This window comes from Microcaecilia unicolor, chromosome 2, assembly GCF_901765095.1.
Source record: "Microcaecilia unicolor chromosome 2, aMicUni1.1, whole genome shotgun sequence".
In the NCBI taxonomy this organism is placed as follows: Eukaryota; Metazoa; Chordata; class Amphibia; order Gymnophiona; family Siphonopidae; genus Microcaecilia; species Microcaecilia unicolor.
In genome coordinates, this window is record NC_044032.1 from 516806323 (window position 1) to 516827506 (window position 21184).

Genomic DNA, 21184 nt, shown 5'->3' on the forward strand with positions numbered 1-21184 from the left:
ATGGTGTAGACTTGTGGGCGGTGGGTTTTGAGGGGGATTTGGGGGGCTCAACACACAAGGGAAGGGTGCTATGCACCTGGGAGCTCTTTTACCTTTTTTTTTTGTTTTTGTAAAAGTGCCCCCTAGGGTGCCCGGTTGGTGTCCTGGCATGTGAGGGGGACCAGTGCACTACGACTCCTGGCCCCTCCCACGAACAAATGCCTTGGATTTATTTGTTTTTGAGCTGGGCGCTTTCATTTTCCATTATCACTGAAAAACAAAAACGCCCAGCTCACAAATTGTCGAATAAAACATGGACGTCTATTTTTTTCGAAAATACGGTTCGGTCCGCCCCTTCACGGACCCGTTCTCGGAGATAAACGCCCATGGAGATAGACGTTTTCGTTCAATTATGCCCCTCTATGAATACCATATCATATCATAGAAACACAGTATAGGAAATGTAGTTGATGTTGAAAGCTCCTCAGTAACATGTTGTACATTAAATCTTGAAATACAGTGCAGGGTTTTGGGTTTTAGCAAACCGCACTGTTTGTACTTTTTTGCTTTCTCGGTACATAAAATTTTTCATCCAGGCAACCACATGCAAGGTGTTATTCCTATTAATGGGTTATTGGCTGCTATAATACAAAATCATGAAAATCAGCTAATAAGGGGTTGATATTCATCTGCCGGCATTATTCTCGGATGTTCAATGCCTAGCCCTGTCCGGGCTTCGGCATTGAATATCTGATTTTATGGAGCTGACTATCGCGTAACCGGTTAAGTGCGATATTCAGCACTTAACTGGCTATAACATTGGTTCCCAAACCTGGTCCTGGAGGCACCCCAGCCAGTCAGGTTTTCAGGATATCCACAATGAATATTCATGAGAGACGTTTGCAAGCACTGCCTCCACTGCATGCAAATCTCTCTCATGAATATTCATTTAAGATATCCTGAATACCTGACTGGCTGGGGTGCCTCCAGGACCGGGTTTGGGAACCACTGGGCTATGGGTTACCGCATAAAGATAGAACTGACTTTTATGCAATCCCATTTATGCGGTTAACCTGCCTGGTTAGGTGCTGACTCCACCCCTAGAACACCCCCAAAATAGCTGGTTTGCAGTTCCGCACTAACCGATTATTTTCAATGGCACTAACCACTTAGGTGCAGCTGAAAATCAGCGGGTAGCCCTGAACAGGTGATTTAACAGTCCAGGAGCCATCTTTGGCCGGTTAAATCTCTTTGAATATTGACCCTTAAATTATTAGCACATAAACTGTTTGCAAAATGAGCTGTCTAGAGGAATCTATTTTTTTTTTTTCAAAATCTTACATAGAAAAATAACACATAAGATTTGCTACAGAATGCACAAAAAATAAAACATGTACTGTAGAACATGAGTCTCACTGATTGCATTCATTTGGTCAAAAAAGGTGGGTGTTTGAGGTAGTCTTGTTAGCTGTTTGGTAACAGGAAGAACATTCTCTCACTCCTACATGGATGAAAATAATTTTCTTTTATTTCTTTTTTTCCTAGGTCTTTACATGGTAATGATATTTCTCTTTTACCTGATGGAGCTTTTAATGACCTTTCGGCACTGTCACACCTGTGAGTATATGTCATCCTGTTTTGCACTTTTAGAGAACAGTTTCCTTGATATCTCTTGGGCATCATCACATTGTTACAGAGCTAAGGGAGTTAGCTGCTTTGGTGAAATCCAGCGTTACAGATTCTGGCCAAAGTCTTCTGTTTTTGGGCGCCATGTACTAAAGTATGAAGTGATTTTGCAAACATGCACTTTGTGTGGAAAATAATGGAAAACACATGGAAACACACAAAAGTGCCAAAGTTCAGGCAGTTTGTGTTCTTTTGTGCAAAGTGCACTTCAGAACAGTACATTTTCCCCTCATTCAAGAATCTTAGCTCCTAAATATAAGCACCATCCCCCAGATTCTACATATTGCACTGAGATTTCCATGCGGAAATTGAAGCGTATTCCATAACAGTGCTGATAATTGCCACTTAACAAGCAATTATTGACACTAATTGCCATTAATTAGAATTTATGCGCAGAACTGTCTAAGCGTATTCTATAATGTGATATGCATAAATTATAAGTTGCATAGTTGAAAAGGGGGCATGGCCATGGGTGTGGAATGGGCAGGTTGTGGGCATTTCTAAAATGTATGCACGTTGTTATAGAATACACCCGATCTGCACCTAATTTAGGCATCGGGATTTACACTAAGTTTTACTTCTTGTAACTGCCTGCAACTAAATTTAGTCACGTGGATGGGCGCTTAGTGTATTCTGTAAACCGCGTGGAAATGTAGGCTTAGGCGTATTTCATTTTGGCATCTTCTTTTAGGCATGATATATAGAATCTAGTCCAGTATGATTTGAATAATACAGTTGAAGTTGCTTTCTACTAAGGGATTTCAGTAGTGCCGTGTTTGAATCTTCAATATTCATTGAAGTCCTGAGAGCAGGTTAAACCTTGGATTGAGAGGCTTTAATTACATTTCCTCAAAATTGGAAAGTGTAGTCAACATTGAGGACCATGGTTTGCGTATGTCGGATTCATTTTGTGGTCGCCAGTTTTAGAAAGGAAACCACGTCTGGCATACTTCCTCCAAGGCAACCACAAGCACAACCCACCTGTCATGTACTGTAGTTCAGCTGCCTGAAATAGCTGAGAAACCACGAGTTTGGCAGCCAGGCCTCATCTGATGAAGAGCACAGTGTAATGATACATTTTTAGCAAAGCAGTACATTTTCTGGTCAGCACGCACGAAAATAAACAATAAGCAAATTCATTAAACAGATGTTTGAGAGCATTCAAGCCGGGACTAAATGTGACGCCCAGAGGCTGAACTCTGGAAGGAAACTGGATGAGATTTTCAGCATTTACTTCCCTAGATAATGCTTTATTTTTTCACCTGATGCGAGAAAGAGACAATAAAACAGACACCTGGCTGTAATCTGTATCATTGCTGTGTTTAAAATGGCAAGTATGTGGAGGAATTCCTCACGTGGCATTTTTTTCCCTTCTGCTAATAAGATATTCTCCCTTCATCGGGAAATATTTGACTTCTTCCCATAAAGACTGACTTCTGTGCACTAGTTTTTGCCAATGGCGTTCCTAGGGGGGGCTGACACCCGGGGTGGATCGCCGATGCGCCCCACCCCCCAGGTGCAGCGTCCCCCCGGAACAGCGCGATGCCCCCCAGGCGAAAGAACCCCCGATCCCCCGGTGAAAGACCCCCCCGGGTGCACACCGCTGGGGGGGGGGGGTGCCGCGCGCCTGCCGGCTCTTTGTTTTCATGCTCCCTCTGACCCGGAACAGGAAGTAACCTGTTCCGGGGCAAAGGGAGCATGAAAACGAAGAGCCGACAGGCGCGCGGCACCCCCCCAGTGGCGTGCACCCGGGGCGGACCACCCCCACCGTTCCCCCCCCCCCTTTGGTACGCCACTGGTTTTTGCACACCTCAGAAGTTTGTAGAATAGTGGCCTTTGCTTTCAACTGGAGATAAAGGGGTTTAACCAAGGCCTCACAGAGAAGTTTTCTTTGTTGGCTTACTTATTAAGAACTCTTTTTTTATATTATGAGAAAGCTAAGGGCTATCCGTAATTACCTGTCAGAAGACCTGTTTAGACTTGTGGTACAGTCATTGATTCTCAGCAAACTGGAGTATTGTAATATTGTCTATTTAGGTTTACCAACCTATTTGTTGAGAAAAGTTCAAACTATTCAGAATGTGACCGTTTGCTTGATCTACTCTCTCAAGAAATCAGATAGAATCACAGATTATTTTGTTAAGCTGTATTGGCTTAGTGTTGAGGCTAGGTTAATCTTTAAATCAGGCAGTTTGTTGTAGAAGATCATATATGGAATGGCACCACTATATATGATTCCCCTTGTGCACTATTTGTTAGTGGGTCAATTTTATAATATTTGTAACTTTTTTAAATTTGGTTTTCCGAGTCCCCAGGGTGTTACCTCAAGGAAATTTTTTACATGTTTATTTGCGTTTCAGGCTGCTAAGTTTTGGAAGTTTTTACAGTCTAATTTAAGATTTCTATCCAGTGATGATATGTTTAAGAAGGGTGTAAAGACTTTACTGTTTCACAAGTATGTGATTAAGAAATAATTATTTGCAGTTATTATGATTTTCAGAATTTAATTTACGATTGTTCTTATTAAATTGTTACTTCCTAGACGCATTGAGGGGCATAATCGAATGCGAACGCCCATCTCCATGGGCGACTATCTCCGAGGACGAGTACGCGAGGGGCGGGACAGACCGTATTTTCGAAAAAGATGGGCGTCCATCTTTTGTTTCGATAATACGGTTGGTGCCGGGCAAATGCATCGGATTTGGGCGGATTTGAGATGGGCGGTATCGGTTTTCAGCGATAATGGAAACCGAAGCCGCCCAGCTCAAAAACGAACACATCCAAGGCATTTGGTCGTGGGAGGGTCCAGGATTCATAGTGCACTGGTCCCCCTCACATGCCAGGACACCAACCGGGCACTCTAGGGGGCACTTGTAAAAAGTAAAAAAAAAATTAAAATACCTCCCAAGTCCATAGCTCCCTTACCTTGGGTGCTGAGCCCCCCAAACCCCCCCAAACCCACTCCCCACAACTCTACACCATTACCATAGTACTTATGGGTGAAGGGGGGCACCCATAAGTACTAGATGTGGGTTCAGTGGGTTTTGGGGGCGGTTTGGAGGGCTCCCATTTACCAGCACAAGTGTAACAGGTAGGGGGGGATGGGCCTGGGTCCACCTGCCTGAAGTCCACTGCACCCACTAACAACTGCTCCAGGGACCTGCATACTGCTGCGATGGAGCTGGGTATGACATTTGAGGCTGGCATAGAGGCTGGCAAAAAAGTTTTTAAAGTTCTTTTTTTTTGGTGGGAAGGGGTTAGTGACCACTGGGGGAGTCAGGGGAGGTCATCCCCGGTTCCCTCCGGTGGTCATCTGGGCAGTTGGGGCACTTTTTGGGGACTTGTTCGTGAAAAAAAAGGGTCCAAAAAAAGCGGCCCAAATTCTCGCTTCTGCCGCCCTTCTTTTTTCCATTATTGGCCGAGGGCGCCCATCTCTCCTCGGCCGATAAACACATCCCAGTCCCGCCTTCACCACGCCTCCGACACGCCCACGTCAACTTTGTTCATTCCTGCCACAGACTGCAGTTGGAGGCGCCCAAAATCGTCTTTCGATTATACCGATTTGGGTGCCCATGGGAGAAAGACGCCCATCTCCCGATTTGGGTCGAAATCCCCCGTGAACTATGTAAATGGTATGATGGGCTATAAGTGAACTAACTGCAATTGTATATGTGCTCTAAGCACTAGACAGTCCCTCCTTATACCTAGTCATTGGTTTCTGATTTATTTACTTAACTCAGATAATGTATGGTTTTGTGCCATAAATCTATTTATATTAGATCTAGTATAAGAAAAAGATCTACATTTGAGATCTATTAGGGTATGTGTAATTAGATTTGGTCACTGGGGGATAGAATGCCGGCCTTGAAGGACCTTAGTTTAACTCAGTGTAGCCTATCTTGTTGGGGTGACATTTGTCACATCCCACATCTGTTGAAGATTTCTGACTATCCCACAGATTTTCAATGCATTTCTTTTTCATCAGAGTAGATGTGGGACAAAAAAAAGTCAATCAATATAACAGAAAGTCTCTGTAACAAAAGGAGAATATTGGGAACGGAACAAATGCTTTTGCAGAGGACAATTTTCAAAGCTCTTCATTTGAGTAAATAGCTATTTTCTTGCAGGTTTATTCCATGCGGATTAGATGTTTTCCCCAGGATTCTATATCGTGCCTAGAGATCCATGCTGAAATCGGTGTGGATTCTATAGCAATGTGTGTAACTTAACAAGCTTAACAAGCTAATGAGCTCTGATAATAGCACTTAACAAGCAATAATGAGCACTACTTGGCACTGATTAGAATTTAAGTGCACAGCTCGCTAAGTGTATTCTGTACTGAAGTGCGCCAAACTTCTATTGTGTGAAGCAAAAGGGGCATGGCTATGGGCATAGAAATAGGCATTTTGTGGGCATTCTGAAATTTATGCACATAGTTATAGAATACAGCCCAGTGTGCCTAAATCTACGTGCAGGGATTTACTCCATATTCTATATACTGTGCCTAAATCTAGACAACAATTATAGAATACGCTTAGTCGGCACTGATTTCAGCACCGATTTTTTTTTTTTTTAGGAGCCATATATAGACTGTCCCCCTTTATGTTGATCGTATGCATCCTTACAGACAGTTTAATTAAGGCAGTGTTTGATATTTTTGGTTGGATTAAATTCTGTTTCGTGGAGTCTCAACAGATTCTCCTGATGAAAGCTGTCCAGTCGAAACACAGCCTGTCTGGGACTTGTATTTACATGTTCTTTATCCATTAAAGGCACTTTATTTTTTTGCAACATTTGGTCATCTTCCACTCTTGGTTTGGTTTACTTCCATAAATCAGCCATATGAAAACTGTGCTCTCTCGAGGCAGCAGATAATGCACGTGTGGTTCCATTGCACATGGACTTTTATCTCCACTAGCCATAGTTTGGTCTTGGGGAAAGAATGCATGTAGGTTACATTTTCAACTCTATGCGGATGCAGATGTACGTAGATATTGTGTGCACATGTATTTCCATTTTAAAACTTGAGACAATGTCTGTGCTTAAAATATGCCCACATTCCGCTGGATTCTATATAAGTTGCTCAAAGTTGGGCACGCAAGTTTGGGTGCAGATCTCAGATCTGCACATAAATTAATTAGCTAATTAGGTGATAATTATTGGCATTAATTGGCAGTAATTAGGACTTAAGCGTAGATCTGCCCTGTGCCCTATCTTATAAAACGCATGCCTAGTTTTCAAAGTGTACAACGCAATTAGAATAATGCTACTTATGGGATGTCTCGCAAGCAGCATTATTTATTTTCCATGGCAGTCAGCAACCTGTGGGACTGTGATACTGCAGGTTGGTGACTTCTGTGGTAAATCAAGGTATGGTAAAAGCTTGCCTTTTACCACACCTCGCTAACTTTCACCTTAAATGTATCTGAACTTTATTAAAATTACCACCTTTTGTCTAAACAGGATCACAGTACCCTTTACAATGTAATTCATCAAACATGTAATTTCAGTCACCTGGTTCTTCTGATGTACCTGACAACGTGTAAATGGCAGCTCAGGGAGGGGGAGCAAAGTGGTTTGTGGGAAAGTCAGTGGCACAACTTCCCTTGATTTGTAAATCAAGAATTCACAGACCCTGGGGGGGGGGGGGGGGAGAGAAGGGGGTAGGGAGAGAAGATCAAGCAATACTGGGTGACTGAATGTAGGGCAGGGTTCCAGAAGAGGTCCTGACCCCTGGCCAAGGACAGTAACTGTACTGACTAGATTAAAAAGTTAAACTCAGAAGAGATATAAAATAGGGGAAAACATCCCTGAGAAGTGCCAGATCCCTGTTCTAGTTTCAAGCCCAACGTAGCAGTAGGAAACCATCAGGCCATCAAATATAATTCGAAACATAGTGACCTTTTTCTCTTTGTAGCCAAAATAAAACGGGGATGTGAAATAATTTGAACTGTGACCATAACTGTAATTGTTGCTAAGATTTGGGTATTGGACTATAGGTGTAATTTGCCAACCTCACGATAATACATAGTCACTAAATGATAATGTACGTGGTTAGTTCATAGATTTTATCATTGTTACCCCTTACAGTGACTCAGTTAATGCAATGCATGGGTGAATACCCAGATTAGAAATGTGGTTTGAGCTGTGATCACAAATCACACTTACTTTATCTTGTGTTTCTAATGATTGTTTCAAAAAAATATTTTTTTACAGTGCTATAGGAGCCAATCCTCTCTACTGTGATTGCAACATGCAGTGGCTATCAGACTGGGTTAAATCAGAATACAAAGAGCCAGGTATTGCCCGATGTGCTGGACCCGGGGAACTAGCAGACAAACTTCTTCTTACCACACCGTCCAAAAAATTCACCTGCCAAGGTATTGTTTCATTTCATTTGTCATCTGACTGAAATGTTATATCCAGATTTTGTTTCCTGTGGATAGTTTGTTTTGCTTGCCCAGTCTTGTGAATATATGTGTGTCTGTTGATAACGCTGCATGATGGAAATTATTTAAGGTGAAAAACATGCTTCTCAATGTCAAGAGTGGTTGCTATTTGTGAATTATTGAAAGCTTCTGAATTTCTTTCAAATAACAGTGATTTGTGATTTCATTCCCTCCTATATTCAAAAGCATTTAACCAGCCAGAATCAACACCTGGCTGGTTAAATGCCCCATAACCAGTTATCTGCTAATTTTCAGCGGGATACGGCCGGCCATGAACCACTGAAAATTCACGGTTAGCGGATAGCCAGTTATATCGCGCAATATAATATAACATAACAACACAATATCTTAGAGTCCTTTCAGTTCTGTGCGGATTACAAAAGATAAATCTGGAAATTGCCAGAGATTAACAATGTTACATTATGACAAAAAATAAAATTCCCTTTAAAATTCACAATAAAATCAATGACGAGGTAATAGATGACCGATAATCTACAGAACTTAACACAAATTTCCTAAACAGGTATGTTTGGCGGCCTTATTTGGCTGGATGAATACCAGACCTATGTTTGGCCAGTTCAAACTTAACTGGCCAGTGCTGAATATCAGCTTGGCCTGTTAAGTTTGAAATGGCCAAAAAAAATCTGGATATTCAATGCCGGTTATCGGATGCAGCCCACCATTGAATATTGAGCCCATTCTGTCTACATAGTGATGATATTTAGACTCTTCATTTTCATTAAAAAATCCCATGTCAAAGAGATAGAAGGATTTTTTTTTTACAGCTGTGATTGATTCATCATTTTCACCCTTTTGTAGAACCTGGGGCTTTTAAGGTCAGGGACGCTCCTCCTCATAATTTCCCACTTAAATTATTGCAATTTCCTTTAGCTTAGCCTCTCAGGCAGGTGGGTAAAGAAGCACAAGCTGGTGCTAGATTTTGTTGCAATGTAGGTAGATTTGCTTTGGAGAAAAAGGTTAATTCCTACAATTGCTGGAACTGCATTGGTTGTCTGTGGCAGCCATATTGATGTTTTAAAATATTGAAAAGCAATGGATCACCTTATTTGCAGGATAGGTGTTAATATGTTCCAGAGCTGAACTCAAAACAAAGATGCTTTATTATATATTTGTTCTGTGAAGGTATCAAAGCAGGTGAAAATAAGAGGTAGCACCATCTTCCAGAGCTGTTCCAACCTTGTGTAATAAACTTCCAAGGGCCCTTTTATTGATGTGATGATGATGATAATCAGGAGTCACCAATGTGAGGATAACTGCAGGTGACCATATAGATTGACTTTCTTCACTGTGCTGTACCTTCTGTTTCTTTGAAGGGCTACTCAATGACACATTCATAGTTGATTTAATTGAATCTATCTTGCTGCTGGTCTTTCAGTGCCTCCTTTGTCTTCAACCTTGCCATGCACAACACTCTCCTCTAAGGAATCTGATCATCACATAATCCCCCTCATTTTATAACTTTAGCGCCTAAATATAAGTGTCATCTGCGTGCTAAAATTATACAATACTAGCACTTAACACATGTGAATGTACTATTATGCTTATAAGCGCTAGTTGGGTGCTAAACTGGGTTCTATAGCTAACACATGCAACTTGCTTAGCATATAAATGGAAGAAGGCAGAGTTTCCATTTCTGTGTGTAACTTATTGACTACTGTAAGCTGTGCCCTAAATACCGCATTTAGGTGCATGCATCTGTGCCAATAGCATTTAGGCCTGCTATTGGCACAGATGCTAACTTATTCTAGTAATCTATAATGGAATCCGGCCACCTAACTTGTAGTGCTTAGTTATAGAATTGCCTCTGGTATATCCAAAATAAGATAGTTTCAACCTGGTTATTTTGGTCTCAGTGAGAGTTCAGGTTTGATCTGGTCCAAGACCTAGCTCTTTTTCTTTTTAGCTGTCCATGGGATTTGCAGAACATTTTCTGTCCCGTTTCTTGTTGCTCCAGCTCTCGTATCTATAGAGTATAATAGAAGAAACCATGGCACGTACAATTCAGATCTTTGTTTCTAAGGACACATCCTTGCTGTTATAAATTTTGTCTAAGCCTTTCATTGCAGCTCTGCGAAGTGCCAGTCGCTGTCATTTTTCTTGATCGCTGGAGCCCTTTTCATCGATAATTGATACCAGGAAGAAGAAACTATCCACAACTTGTCTTCATTATCAAGTCTAAAACTGGTTGTTATACCTTTTGTCTTCTTTAGATTTAGTTGCAATCCTATTCTTTCACTGTCTTTTTAAAATCTGATCAGGAGGGCCATTAAGTTGTCTTCACTTTCTGCTATGTATGTGTTCATTGTCTTGCAATCCAACTTCTTTCATGATATACTTTACATACAAGGTAAACAGATATGATGCCAGAGAATGTAGTAAAAGCAGTTAGCTTAGCGGGGTTTTAAAAAGGTTTGGATTGCTTCCTAAAAGAAAAGTCCATAAGCCATTATTAAAATGGACTTGGGGAAAATCCACTGCTTATTTCTAGGATAAGCAGCATAAAATTTATTGCACTGTTTTAGGATCTTGCCAGGTACTTGTAACCTGGATTGGCCACTCTTGGAAACAGGATGCTGGGCTTGATGGACCTTTGGTCTGTCCCAGTATGGCAATACTTATGTACTTATGAATACAGCCTTGTCTTACTCCTTTGTCAATTGAAAACCGGTCTGTTTTGCTATGCTCTGTCTTGAGTGCTACTCCTTTGTCGATTGAAAACCAATCTGTTTTACTATGCTCTGTCTTGACTGCTGCTTCTTGTCCAGAGTAAAGATTCCCCAATAGAGTGATAAGATGTTCAGGAACATTCATTTTCTTAAGGACTTTCCACATTTTAGTATGATTAGCACAATTGAAGGCCTTGGTGTAGTTGATAAAGCACATGTGCATTTCCTTCTGCTATGCTTTGGCTTTTTTGATTATCTAGTAAACTTTGGCAATCATGTTTGTTCCCTGACCTTTCCTGAATCTTGCCTATATATAATGCAATTTTCTTTCCATAATAGTGCTGGGCAGACTTTTACGGTCTGTGCCAGAGCCGGTGGTGGGCAGCGGGACTGGTGGTTGGGAGGCAGGGATAGTGCTGGACAGACTTGTACGGTCTGTGCCACAGCCGGTGGTTGGGAGGCAGGGCTGGTGGTTGGGAGGTGAGGATAGTGCTGGGCAGACTTATACGGTCTGTGCCAGAGCCGGTGGTTGGGAGGAAGGGCTGGTGGTTGGGAGGCGGGGATAGTGCTGGGCAGACTTATACGGTCTGTGCCCTGAAGAGCACAGGTACAAATCAAAGTAGGGTATACACAAAAAGCAGCAAATATGAGTTATCTTGTTGGGCAGACTGGATGGACCGTGCAGGTCTTTTTCTGCCGTCATCTACTATGTTACTATCCAGCTTATAATTGAAAAATAAAAACGCCTATATTGCGACCCAAATCGGGAGATAGACGTTTATCTCACAAAAACGAATAAAGCGGTATAATCGAAAGCCGAATTTGGACGTTTTCAACTGCACTCCGTCGCGGATGCGGACAAAGTTGATGGGGGCGTGGTGAAGGCGGAACTGGGGCGTGGTTATCGGGCGATCAGAGATGGGCGCCTTTCGCCGATAATGGAAGAAAAATATGCGTTTATAGCGAGAATTTAGGGCACTTTTCCTGGACCCTGTTTTTCCATGAATAAGGCCCCAAAAAGTGCCCTAAATGACCAGATCACCACTGGAGGGAATCGGGGATGACCTCCCCTGACTCCCCCAGTGGTCACAAACCCCCTCCCACCACAAAATATGCCGTTTCACAACTTTTTATTTTCACCCTCAAATGTCATACCCACCTCCCTGGCAGCAGTATGCAGGTCACTGGAGTAGTTATTAGGGGGTGCAGTGGACTTCAGGCAGGTGGACCCAGGCCCATCTCCCCTCCACCTGTTACACTTGTGCTGGTAAATGGGAGCCCTCCAAACCCCCCCCCCCCAAACCCACTGTACCCACATGTAGGTGCCCCCTTTCACCCCTTAGGGCTATAGTAATGGTGTAGACTTGTGGGCGGTGGGTTTTGAGGGGGATTTGGGGGGCTCAACACCCAGGGGAAGGGTGCTATGCACCTGGGAGCTCTTTTACCTTTTTTATTTGTTTTTGTAAAAGTGCCCCCTAGGGTGCCCGGTTGGTGTCCTGGCATGTGAGGGGGACCAGTGCACTACGACTCCTGACCCCTCCCACGAACAAATGCCTTGGATTTATTCGTTTTTGAGCTGGGCGCTTTCATTTTCCATTATCACTGAAAAATAAAAACGCCCAGCTCACAAATTGTCGAATAAAACATGGACGTCAATTTTTTTCGAAAATACGGTTTGGTCCGCCCCTTCATGGACCCGTTCTCGGAGATAAACGCCCATGGAGATAGACGTTTTTGTTCAATTATGCCCCTCCACGTATGTTACTATGTATGATTCTAGGCTTTGTTGAATAATCTTCAGCATTATTTTGCTGGGGTATGATACTAAGGAGATTATACCATAGTTTGAATGGTGTATTAGGTCTTCTTGGCAGTTGATATGTAGACTGATCTTTTCCAATCTGCTGGCCACATTGCAGTTTTCCATATTTGTTGACAGAGTTTGGTAAGCACCTTGTTTGAGTTATCTTCCACTGCTTGTAGTAAATCAATTACAATTCTGTCTACTCCTGTAGTCTTTCTTTCTGATAGCGACCTTAAGGGTTGTTCTGAACTGTAGTTTCTTGTGTGTAATCAGTATCCTCTATGGTGTCATCTATGTCAGTGTCTCTTCTGTACAGGTTTTCCATATATTCCTTGTACTTTTGCTTGATTTGTACTGTGTCAGTCAGTAATTGCCCATAGTCACCTTTCAATATGGTAATTCATAAATGGATCTTCTTTTAGATTTCATGGATTTGTTGAAAAACAGTCTGTGTACTTCCAAATGTGTTTCCATCTTCAGTTCTTTTAACTGACCTCTGGAAACCCATATTTAGCTCTCTTCCGTGCTATTTCCGTTTTCTCAGACAACTATTTGGACTTCTTTGACTTTCTAATCTTGGCCTGTCTGTGGGCCCATTTCATTTCTTTCTCCAATTAGAATCTCTTTGGGCTGCTCCCCAGCCTTTCCCAACATGGGCACTGTTCCCTGTGGAGTGTTTGCTTCCCTGCCCCCATTCTTTTGAATATGCGTCCCATTCAGCTTCTCATTAGGCTAGAACTTTCCTACTGGCCTCTCCTCATTCTGGCCTATGGATATCCCTGTTGTGGTTTAGGCTTCCTGGGAGTAGGTTTCCTTTCATTTAAAGGGAAACTACCCTTTCCTTTATTACCTTTAATTCGAACCAGTAATCAGGGAACCAGAGCTCCCCCTGTGGCAGCTCCACAACAGGGCACCACCTGTGCTGTCACACAGTGTATGGTAAATTACTGTGCTTCAACTCTATGCCCATTCCCCACCCATAACATGTCCTTATTCTACCCCATAATAGCGCATTCATTAGCATGCACTATCATACCAGTAAGGTGACTGTTACTTTTCTTGTGCACTAAATATTCCTGTGAGAATTCTGTGCAAAATTTTTAAAAATTCTTTGCACAATATTTTAAAATTCTGCATTGTTTTAGTGTTTTTATATTGAATTTCCCCATCATAAGACTTGAAATTCCCTCATGACTTTCCCCTCCTCATTTAAATCTCCCAACTGCAGTTCTTTCTCCCTCTAACTCAGAGCAAGACCCCAAAATCTGCCCCCAAAGTCCTTTCTCACATGCAGTACAACCAACCTCTCATTCTCTCTCTCCCCAGGCACACCCACCCACCTCTCATTCTTTGCCCTCCTCTCCCCATCTATCATTCTATTTTTCCCACCCTTCCCATGGCACACCCTGAAGCTTGAATTCCCACCCACACCAATGGTACAGTCTCAGCATTCTCTGCCCCTTGCCCCCCCCCCAAAAAAAAATCCTCATGGCACACTCACCTTTTTCTGCCCTCTACCATCCTCCCTAATGCACACTCACATTGTTCTGTCCCCCTCCCCAGGGCAAACTCGCCTTGCTCTGTCCCCTCCCACCCTTTCCAGGGTACACTCACGTCTCTCAGTCTGTCCTGCCCATCCCCACCCTCCCTATGGTACAATCATCTTGTTTTTCCTGCCCCTCCCACTCTTTCTAGGGCACAGTCACCTTGCTCTGCTCCCTCCACATCTTGGTACACTCTCCTTTAAGGCACACTCAGCTTAACCTGCATACCCCCTCCACATGGCACACTTGGCTTGTTCTGCCTGCTCCATCCCTCCTTAAGGCACACTTTGCTTACTCTGCCTGTCTCCCTCCTCATGGCACCCTCAGCTTGCTCTGCCTGTCCTCCTCCCCTTATCACATCCGGCTTGTTCTGTCTGGCTCCTCCTCCTCCTCCTCCCCACCATGGCACACTCAGCTGTCATCAGTTGCTCTCTCCCTCTCCCCCACAGAGATTGTGCGGCAGGAGGAAGAAGTGAACTTCTGCTATTCATATACACAGTCAGATGTAAGCCAGCAGAGGAAGAGGAAGTGACCTAATGTGCAGTGGTTCACTTCCTCCATTTTGTGCTGCATGATCTTTGAGGGGGACGAGGAGAGAGCAACTGATGCCAGCAGCTTTGCAGAATTTGTGGGGTTTGGAATTCTGCACAAATTAGGCACTGTCCAATTGCGCAGAATTCCCCCAGTAGTAACGAAAATTACCGCATATTAAATAACATAGTAATTACTCCCACTGCACTTTAGAAAAAAGGGCCCCTAAGATGTGAATGTACCATTTTCAGTATTGTTAGTCCTCTAGCCATGGAGATTGTATACAAGACAAAGTACAGCTGTGTGATAACGTGTGCAGAGGTTCCACTCAGCATAACTTACTATGCTTTTGGTGGTAATTTTCAAAAGGTCACCTAAAGCTAGGTGTTGGGGTGATGTGCGTTAAGCACAAATTCTGTACTGGCAATTGTGCATGCAATTTCCGTTATAGAATACTTGCATACCTCCACAGTTGTGAACCTAACTGTAGGTGTGAGCACTTATACTAGCTGAAAGGCTGGTGTAAATGCTCATGCCTAGCTGGAAGCAGTTAGGCACTTAATGCTAGTATTCTAGAACTTGTGTGTACGTTCTAGGCATGCCCCTGACCTGCCCATGCCCCTCCCATGTCCACACCCCCTAGAGATTTTGTGCACGCAATTTGTAGAATCCCAACTAAGAACAGTTTCGCGTATTACTGCTAATTAATGCCAATTATAGCCAATTATTGGTAAAGCCAGTTAACAGCTTATTAACCTATTAAGCTATGCACTCAACTGACACTATTCTAAGTTGCGCAGGCAACTTTGCACATTAAGGGCTAGATTCTGTAAATGGCATCCAAAATATAGGTGCGTCCAAAAACAGCACTTAGTGCTATTCTAGAAACTGCACCTAAAGTTGAGAGCAGTTTATAGAATAGCGCATGGGGCGGGGGAATGCACCTACATTTAGGTGCGGCCATTTACGCCACTGAAAACCTGGTGTAAATACCCACCTAAATATAGGCGTGTTCCTCAAATTCTATAAACATGCACATACATTTGTGGAATGCCCCCGACACGCCCACACTCCTTCCATGGCCACACCCCCTTTCAGCTCTGAGCGTTAGGATTTATGCATGCTTCTTTGAAGAATATGCCTGAAAAATGCACACGTAAATTCCAATTATTTCCAATTAGTGCTGATTATTGCTTATCAGCCAGTTCTCATCACTGATTGGCTCGTTAGTCAATTAAGGTGAGTGCATAAATTAGACATGCACCCAATTTAACATGCGCAACTTTCCGCGCCTTATATAGAATCCAGGGGTAAGTGTGAAACTGGGCTTCAAAGTTTATAGAACTTTGGGGTTGATATATATAGAAATCGTCTGTTGTGTAGTGTTCAATTGGGGTGGTACTAGAGGTACTAGCAAAAAAGTGATACCATTTTTCTGTGATGATTTTTTTTCTGTGTATACGTTTGTATTTTCAGTTTTAGTTGTTCATTATCAATCTTTTAATTGTACACCACTTTGGTCAAATTTGTAAGTCAGAAAGGTGGTTCATAATTAAATGTCTTTGAATTTCTTTATTGAATGCCTTCAACTTCTGATTAGATGTAAATTACAAATACAGCAGTGCATTTTGATGGCCCTTGCAGAACACTGTAATATGTTATTCAATCCTATCCAAGCCTCACAGTGTATGCAACACAAAAGGCTGTTTTGGGCATTTTTATAGAATCCGTCTAGCGCTGTAGATATTTTGGTTTATAAAAAAAAATTGAAAACAACTGGACTATGTGGCTCTGTCCTCCTACTTGTGTGGCTGTTCTGCTTTGAAACAATGGTCTGTCTCTTGTTTTTTTCTAGCTTTTCTTTCTCTGTGTAGTTTCTAAAAGACTTTCAATCGGCTCCCATTCCTTGCTTTTAGATATTGCAGGGCCTTGTGGTTTTATCCCAGGTAAGGCAGTCAAAGGTCATATGAGGAAATTGTCCAGTCAACTCCCACCCTTCCTGAGATGTGCATGTTTGCTGTTCGTCTCCTCCAGCTTTTATGGTTTTATGAGTGATGCTAAAGCTATATTGCACATTTTCCCTTTGGGCTGACCTTGTTGTCCAAAGCAGGTTGTTTTGTGCACCGAGAATTAAACTTGTTAAGCCACAGACTGATTATAAATCCCTTTAGCTAGTGCTGGATTATTATTTTGCAAGACTCAAAGCCAAACATGGGCAATTGGGCTCTGAGCAGTGACAGAAGTGCAAGTTAGGGTTCCCCAAAGTGAAAATTTCAGAAAGTGCAACAAAGCAAGAAGGGGGTCCACCTCAAAAGATACAGGAGCGGCTGCAAGTGGGCTCCTGTGGGCAGGAGCTGGTTTGGTGGAATTTATACCACTGGCTCTGATCTGTGGCATTGCCTGTTTCAGCTGTCGGTAGCTGTGTTTGCCCAGTGCCTTACATGTTGAACCATTGTGCTGTTGCATCTACTGGTAGTTAAGGAAACTTGATGCTGCCGGTTCTGGCCCGAACATTGTGAACTCATAATCCTTGACCAAACTGCATGCCAGGCTAACTGCATAGTGCAGGATCAGGCAATAGAGTTGGACTGCCACAGTCAGAATGCTATCAGTGACTGGTTTTATATATATACTAGTAAAAAAGCCCTGTTTCTGATGCAAATGAAACGGGGGCTAGCAATGTTTTCTTCTTTGTGCATGTGGGAGTGTGTGTGTCCCTGCCCTCTGGCCTCTCTCCCCTCCCCACTCTGAGTCCTTCACTGTTACAGAGCCAGCGATTTGATTTCGTGCTCTGCTGTTTTCCTTCACTGACTGTGTTACAGAGAGGGCGGGGCAGACACTCATAGGGAAACCGGATATCTCGCCCCCTTCACACTTCCGGCTGGAGGCTTCATAGAACGTTGGTGTTGCCTTTTATATATATATATATATATATATATATATATATATATATATATATATATATATATATATATATATATATACAGTGGGGGAAATAAGTATTTGATCCCTTGCTGATTTTGTAAGTTTGCCCACTGACAAAGACATGAGCAGCCCATAATTGAAGGGTAGGTTATTGGTAACAGTGAGAGATAGCACATCACAAATTAAATCCGGAAAATCACATTGTGGAAAGTATATGAATTTATTTGCATTCTGCAGAGGGAAATAAGTATTTGATCCCCCACCAACCAATAAGAGATCTGGCCCCTACAGACCAGGTAGATGCTCCAAATCAACTCGTTACCTGCATGACAGACAGCTGTCGGCAATGGTCACCTGTATGAAAGACACCTGTCCACAGACTCAGTGAATCAGTCAGACTCTAACCTCTACAAAATGGCCAAGAGCAAGGAGCTGTCTAAGGATGTCAGGGACAAGATCATACACCTGCACAAGGCTGGAATGGGCTACAAAACCATCAGTAAGACGCTGGGCGAGAAGGAGACAACTGTTGGTGCCATAGTAAGAAAATGGAAGAAGTACAAAATGACTGTCAATCGACAAAGATCTGGGGCTCCACGCAAAATCTCACCTCGTGGGGTATCCTTGATCATGAGGAAGGTTAGAAATCAGCCTACAACTACAAGGGGGGAACTTGTCAATGATCTCAAGGCAGCTGGGACCACTGTCACCACGAAAACCATTGGTAACACATTACGACATAACGGATTGCAATCCTGCAGTGCCCGCAAGGTCCCCCTGCTCCGGAAGGCACATGTGAAGGCCTGTCTGAAGTTTGCCAGTGAACACCTGGATGATGCCGAGAGTGATTGGGAGAAGGTGCTGTGGTCAGATGAGACAAAAATTGAGCTCTTTGGCATGAACTCAACTCGCCGTGTTTGGAGGAAGAGAAATGCTGCCTATGACCCAAAGAACACCGTCCCCACTGTCAAGCATGGAGGTGGAAATGTTATGTTTTGGGGGTGTTTCTCTGCTAAGGGCACAGGACTACTTCACCGCATCAATGGGAGAATGGATGGGGCCATGTACCGTACAATTCTGAGTGACAACCTCCTTCCCTCCGCCAGGGCCTTAAAAATGGGTCGTGGCTGGGTCTTCCAGCACGACAATGACCCAAAACATACAGCCAAGGCAACAAAGGAGTGGCTCAGGAAGAAGCACATTAGGGTCATGGAGTGGCCTAGCCAGTCACCAGACCTTAATCCCATTGAAAACTTATGGAGGGAGCTGAAGCTGCGAGTTGCCAAGCGACAGCCCAGAACTCTTAATGATTTAGAGATGATCTGCAAAGAGGAGTGGACCAAAATTCCTCCTGACATGTGTGCAAACCTCATCATCAACTACAGAAGACGTCTGACCGCTGTGCTTGCCAACAAGGGTTTTGCCACCAAGTATTAGGTCTTGTTTGCCAGAGGGATTAAATACTTATTTCCCTCTGCAGAATGCAAATAAATTCATATACTTTCCACAATGTGATTTTCCGGATTTAATTTGTGATGTGCTATCTCTCGCTGTTACCAATAACCTACCCTTCAATTATGGGCTGCTCATGTCTTTGTCAGTGGGCAAACTTACAAAATCAGCAAGGGATCAAATACTTATTTCCCCCACTGTATATATATATATTTTTTTTTTTTTCTATTATTGGCATAAATGACATTTGCTTGGAAAACTGATTTTTGTCAGGGCTGCTGAGAGGGGGCAAGATTCTTTGAAGGGGGCCCGGCACTGGCAATAGAAAAGCAGCTTTCTTCAGGCTTCTGTTGGTAGGCATAGGCAGAAGGCTGGATCGTTCTGCTCCTGTGTGCCGGGTTATTGTATTGTCTCGTTAACTCTGCTCTGTTGGTTACGTCCTGCCTCCTATTTCCGCAGAGGCAAGAGGGGACGCAGCAGGAAGAAGGACCCGTGGCCAGGAGAGCAGAGTTAACACGATCACCCGGCACTCAGGAGCAGGAGACAGACCAAGTGAGCAGTAAGCTACTGCCAGGTGGGGGCCTACAGGGGAGGGGGAGGCTGCTCTGAAGATTGTTTGCCCCAGGCCTTGCTTGGTTTCTCGGTGGCCCTGATTTCTGAAGCATTAGCGCCTGTGTGATTATCAGCCTCATTTTAGATAGGTCATAGAAATAGGAGTTAAGACATGCAGGATGTAGAGCCTGTTTTAAAATACAGAAGAAATTGACAATTATGTGCCATGTGTCTGCAGCGTAAACATCCATTTTAGAAAAATAAACATATTAAAAAATTGACGGATTCAAAGCCAGCACGTAACAGGTTATCTTTGTGATCTTGGAATCATAACCAGTTATTCCTGATGCTGTCAAAATGACCAGTTTCTTGTGCCAGTTTTGCATTTGGTTGGACAAAATCCACTGGTGGATTAAGGGGCCCCTGACCCACCCATGCCTCTCCCATGGCCACACCCCTTTGGAGTTGCATGGTATGAAATTTATGCATTCATGTTACAGAATAGGGTGTAGGGCAGATCCATGCATAATTCCTAATTATTAACAATTAAGTGCTTGCTAACCCCAATAATTGATCGTTATCCCTAATTAGCTTGCACACAGATCTGTGATCTGCACCCAAAATTGCATGCTCAACTTTGGGTTACCTATACCAGTGGTTCCCAAGTCCGGTCCTGGAGTACCCCTTGCTAGTCATGTTTTCAGAATATCCACAATGAATGTGCATGAAAGAGCTGCATATAATTGAGGCAGCGTATGCAAATCAAGTTCATGCATATTCACTGTGGATATCCTGAAATCATGACTAACATGGGGTACTCCAAGACTGGACTTGGGAAACATTGACCTATATAGTATCCAGGGATATGTGTGTAAATGCCCTAAGCACTCTTATGTAAGGGCGTCAAAGTGCAACTTCAAGAGGTGTGGGTTCCTAGTTCTGTACGAAACTCACAGAATACTGTTACGCGTGCCTTTACTTCATTTACACACCAACAGTTCTTCTAGTTATATGGCTACTACTACTACTAACTAACATTTCTAAAGCGCTACTAGGGTTACGCAGCGCTGTACAATTTAAACATAGAAGGACAGTCCCTGCTCAAAGAGCTTACAATCTAAAAGACAAGAGAACAATCTAAAGACAAGTGTACAATCTAGAGGACGAGTGAACAGTTAATCTGTGGCTGTGGTAAGTGCTGGTGCATAAATGTTAGGTATGCTGATAGCAGCTCATACTAGTATTCCATAACGGCATCTTAGTACACAGATGCTGTTACAGGATCATAGGACAGGCAGATGCATAGCCAGGTTTCAATGTCAGGGGGAGCAAACCTTTTCTAAAATAGGTGCTGGTGCAAGGCTGGAGACCCAATTCGCATAGGCGTCATTTCATTCAAAATCTGTTTGGGGGAGTGGCCGCTCCCTTCGCACCCCATCTAGCTACGCCTCTGAGGATAGGTGCACATCATGCACAGCAAGGTGCCTAACAGGAGACACCCAGTTATATCATTGCCCCCTTAGTGGTTGGCAACTGTAATAGTTGCAAACAATTGCATTCTATTGTTGAGTAAGA

The 21184-nt window shown here is 43.1% G+C and overlaps 1 protein-coding gene across 1 annotated transcript in view; it reads left to right on the forward strand.

Moving 5' to 3' along the window:
* The window catches only part of SLIT2 (slit guidance ligand 2), an 809356-nt gene that overhangs the window by 683127 nt on the left and 105045 nt on the right, over nt 1–21184 (forward strand). The window contains exons 24-25 of the mRNA XM_030191232.1: nt 1525–1596; nt 7882–8045. Of these exons, the coding sequence (XP_030047092.1) occupies nt 1525–1596; nt 7882–8045 (236 nt within the window). The remainder of the gene's footprint in view (nt 1–1524; nt 1597–7881; nt 8046–21184) is intronic.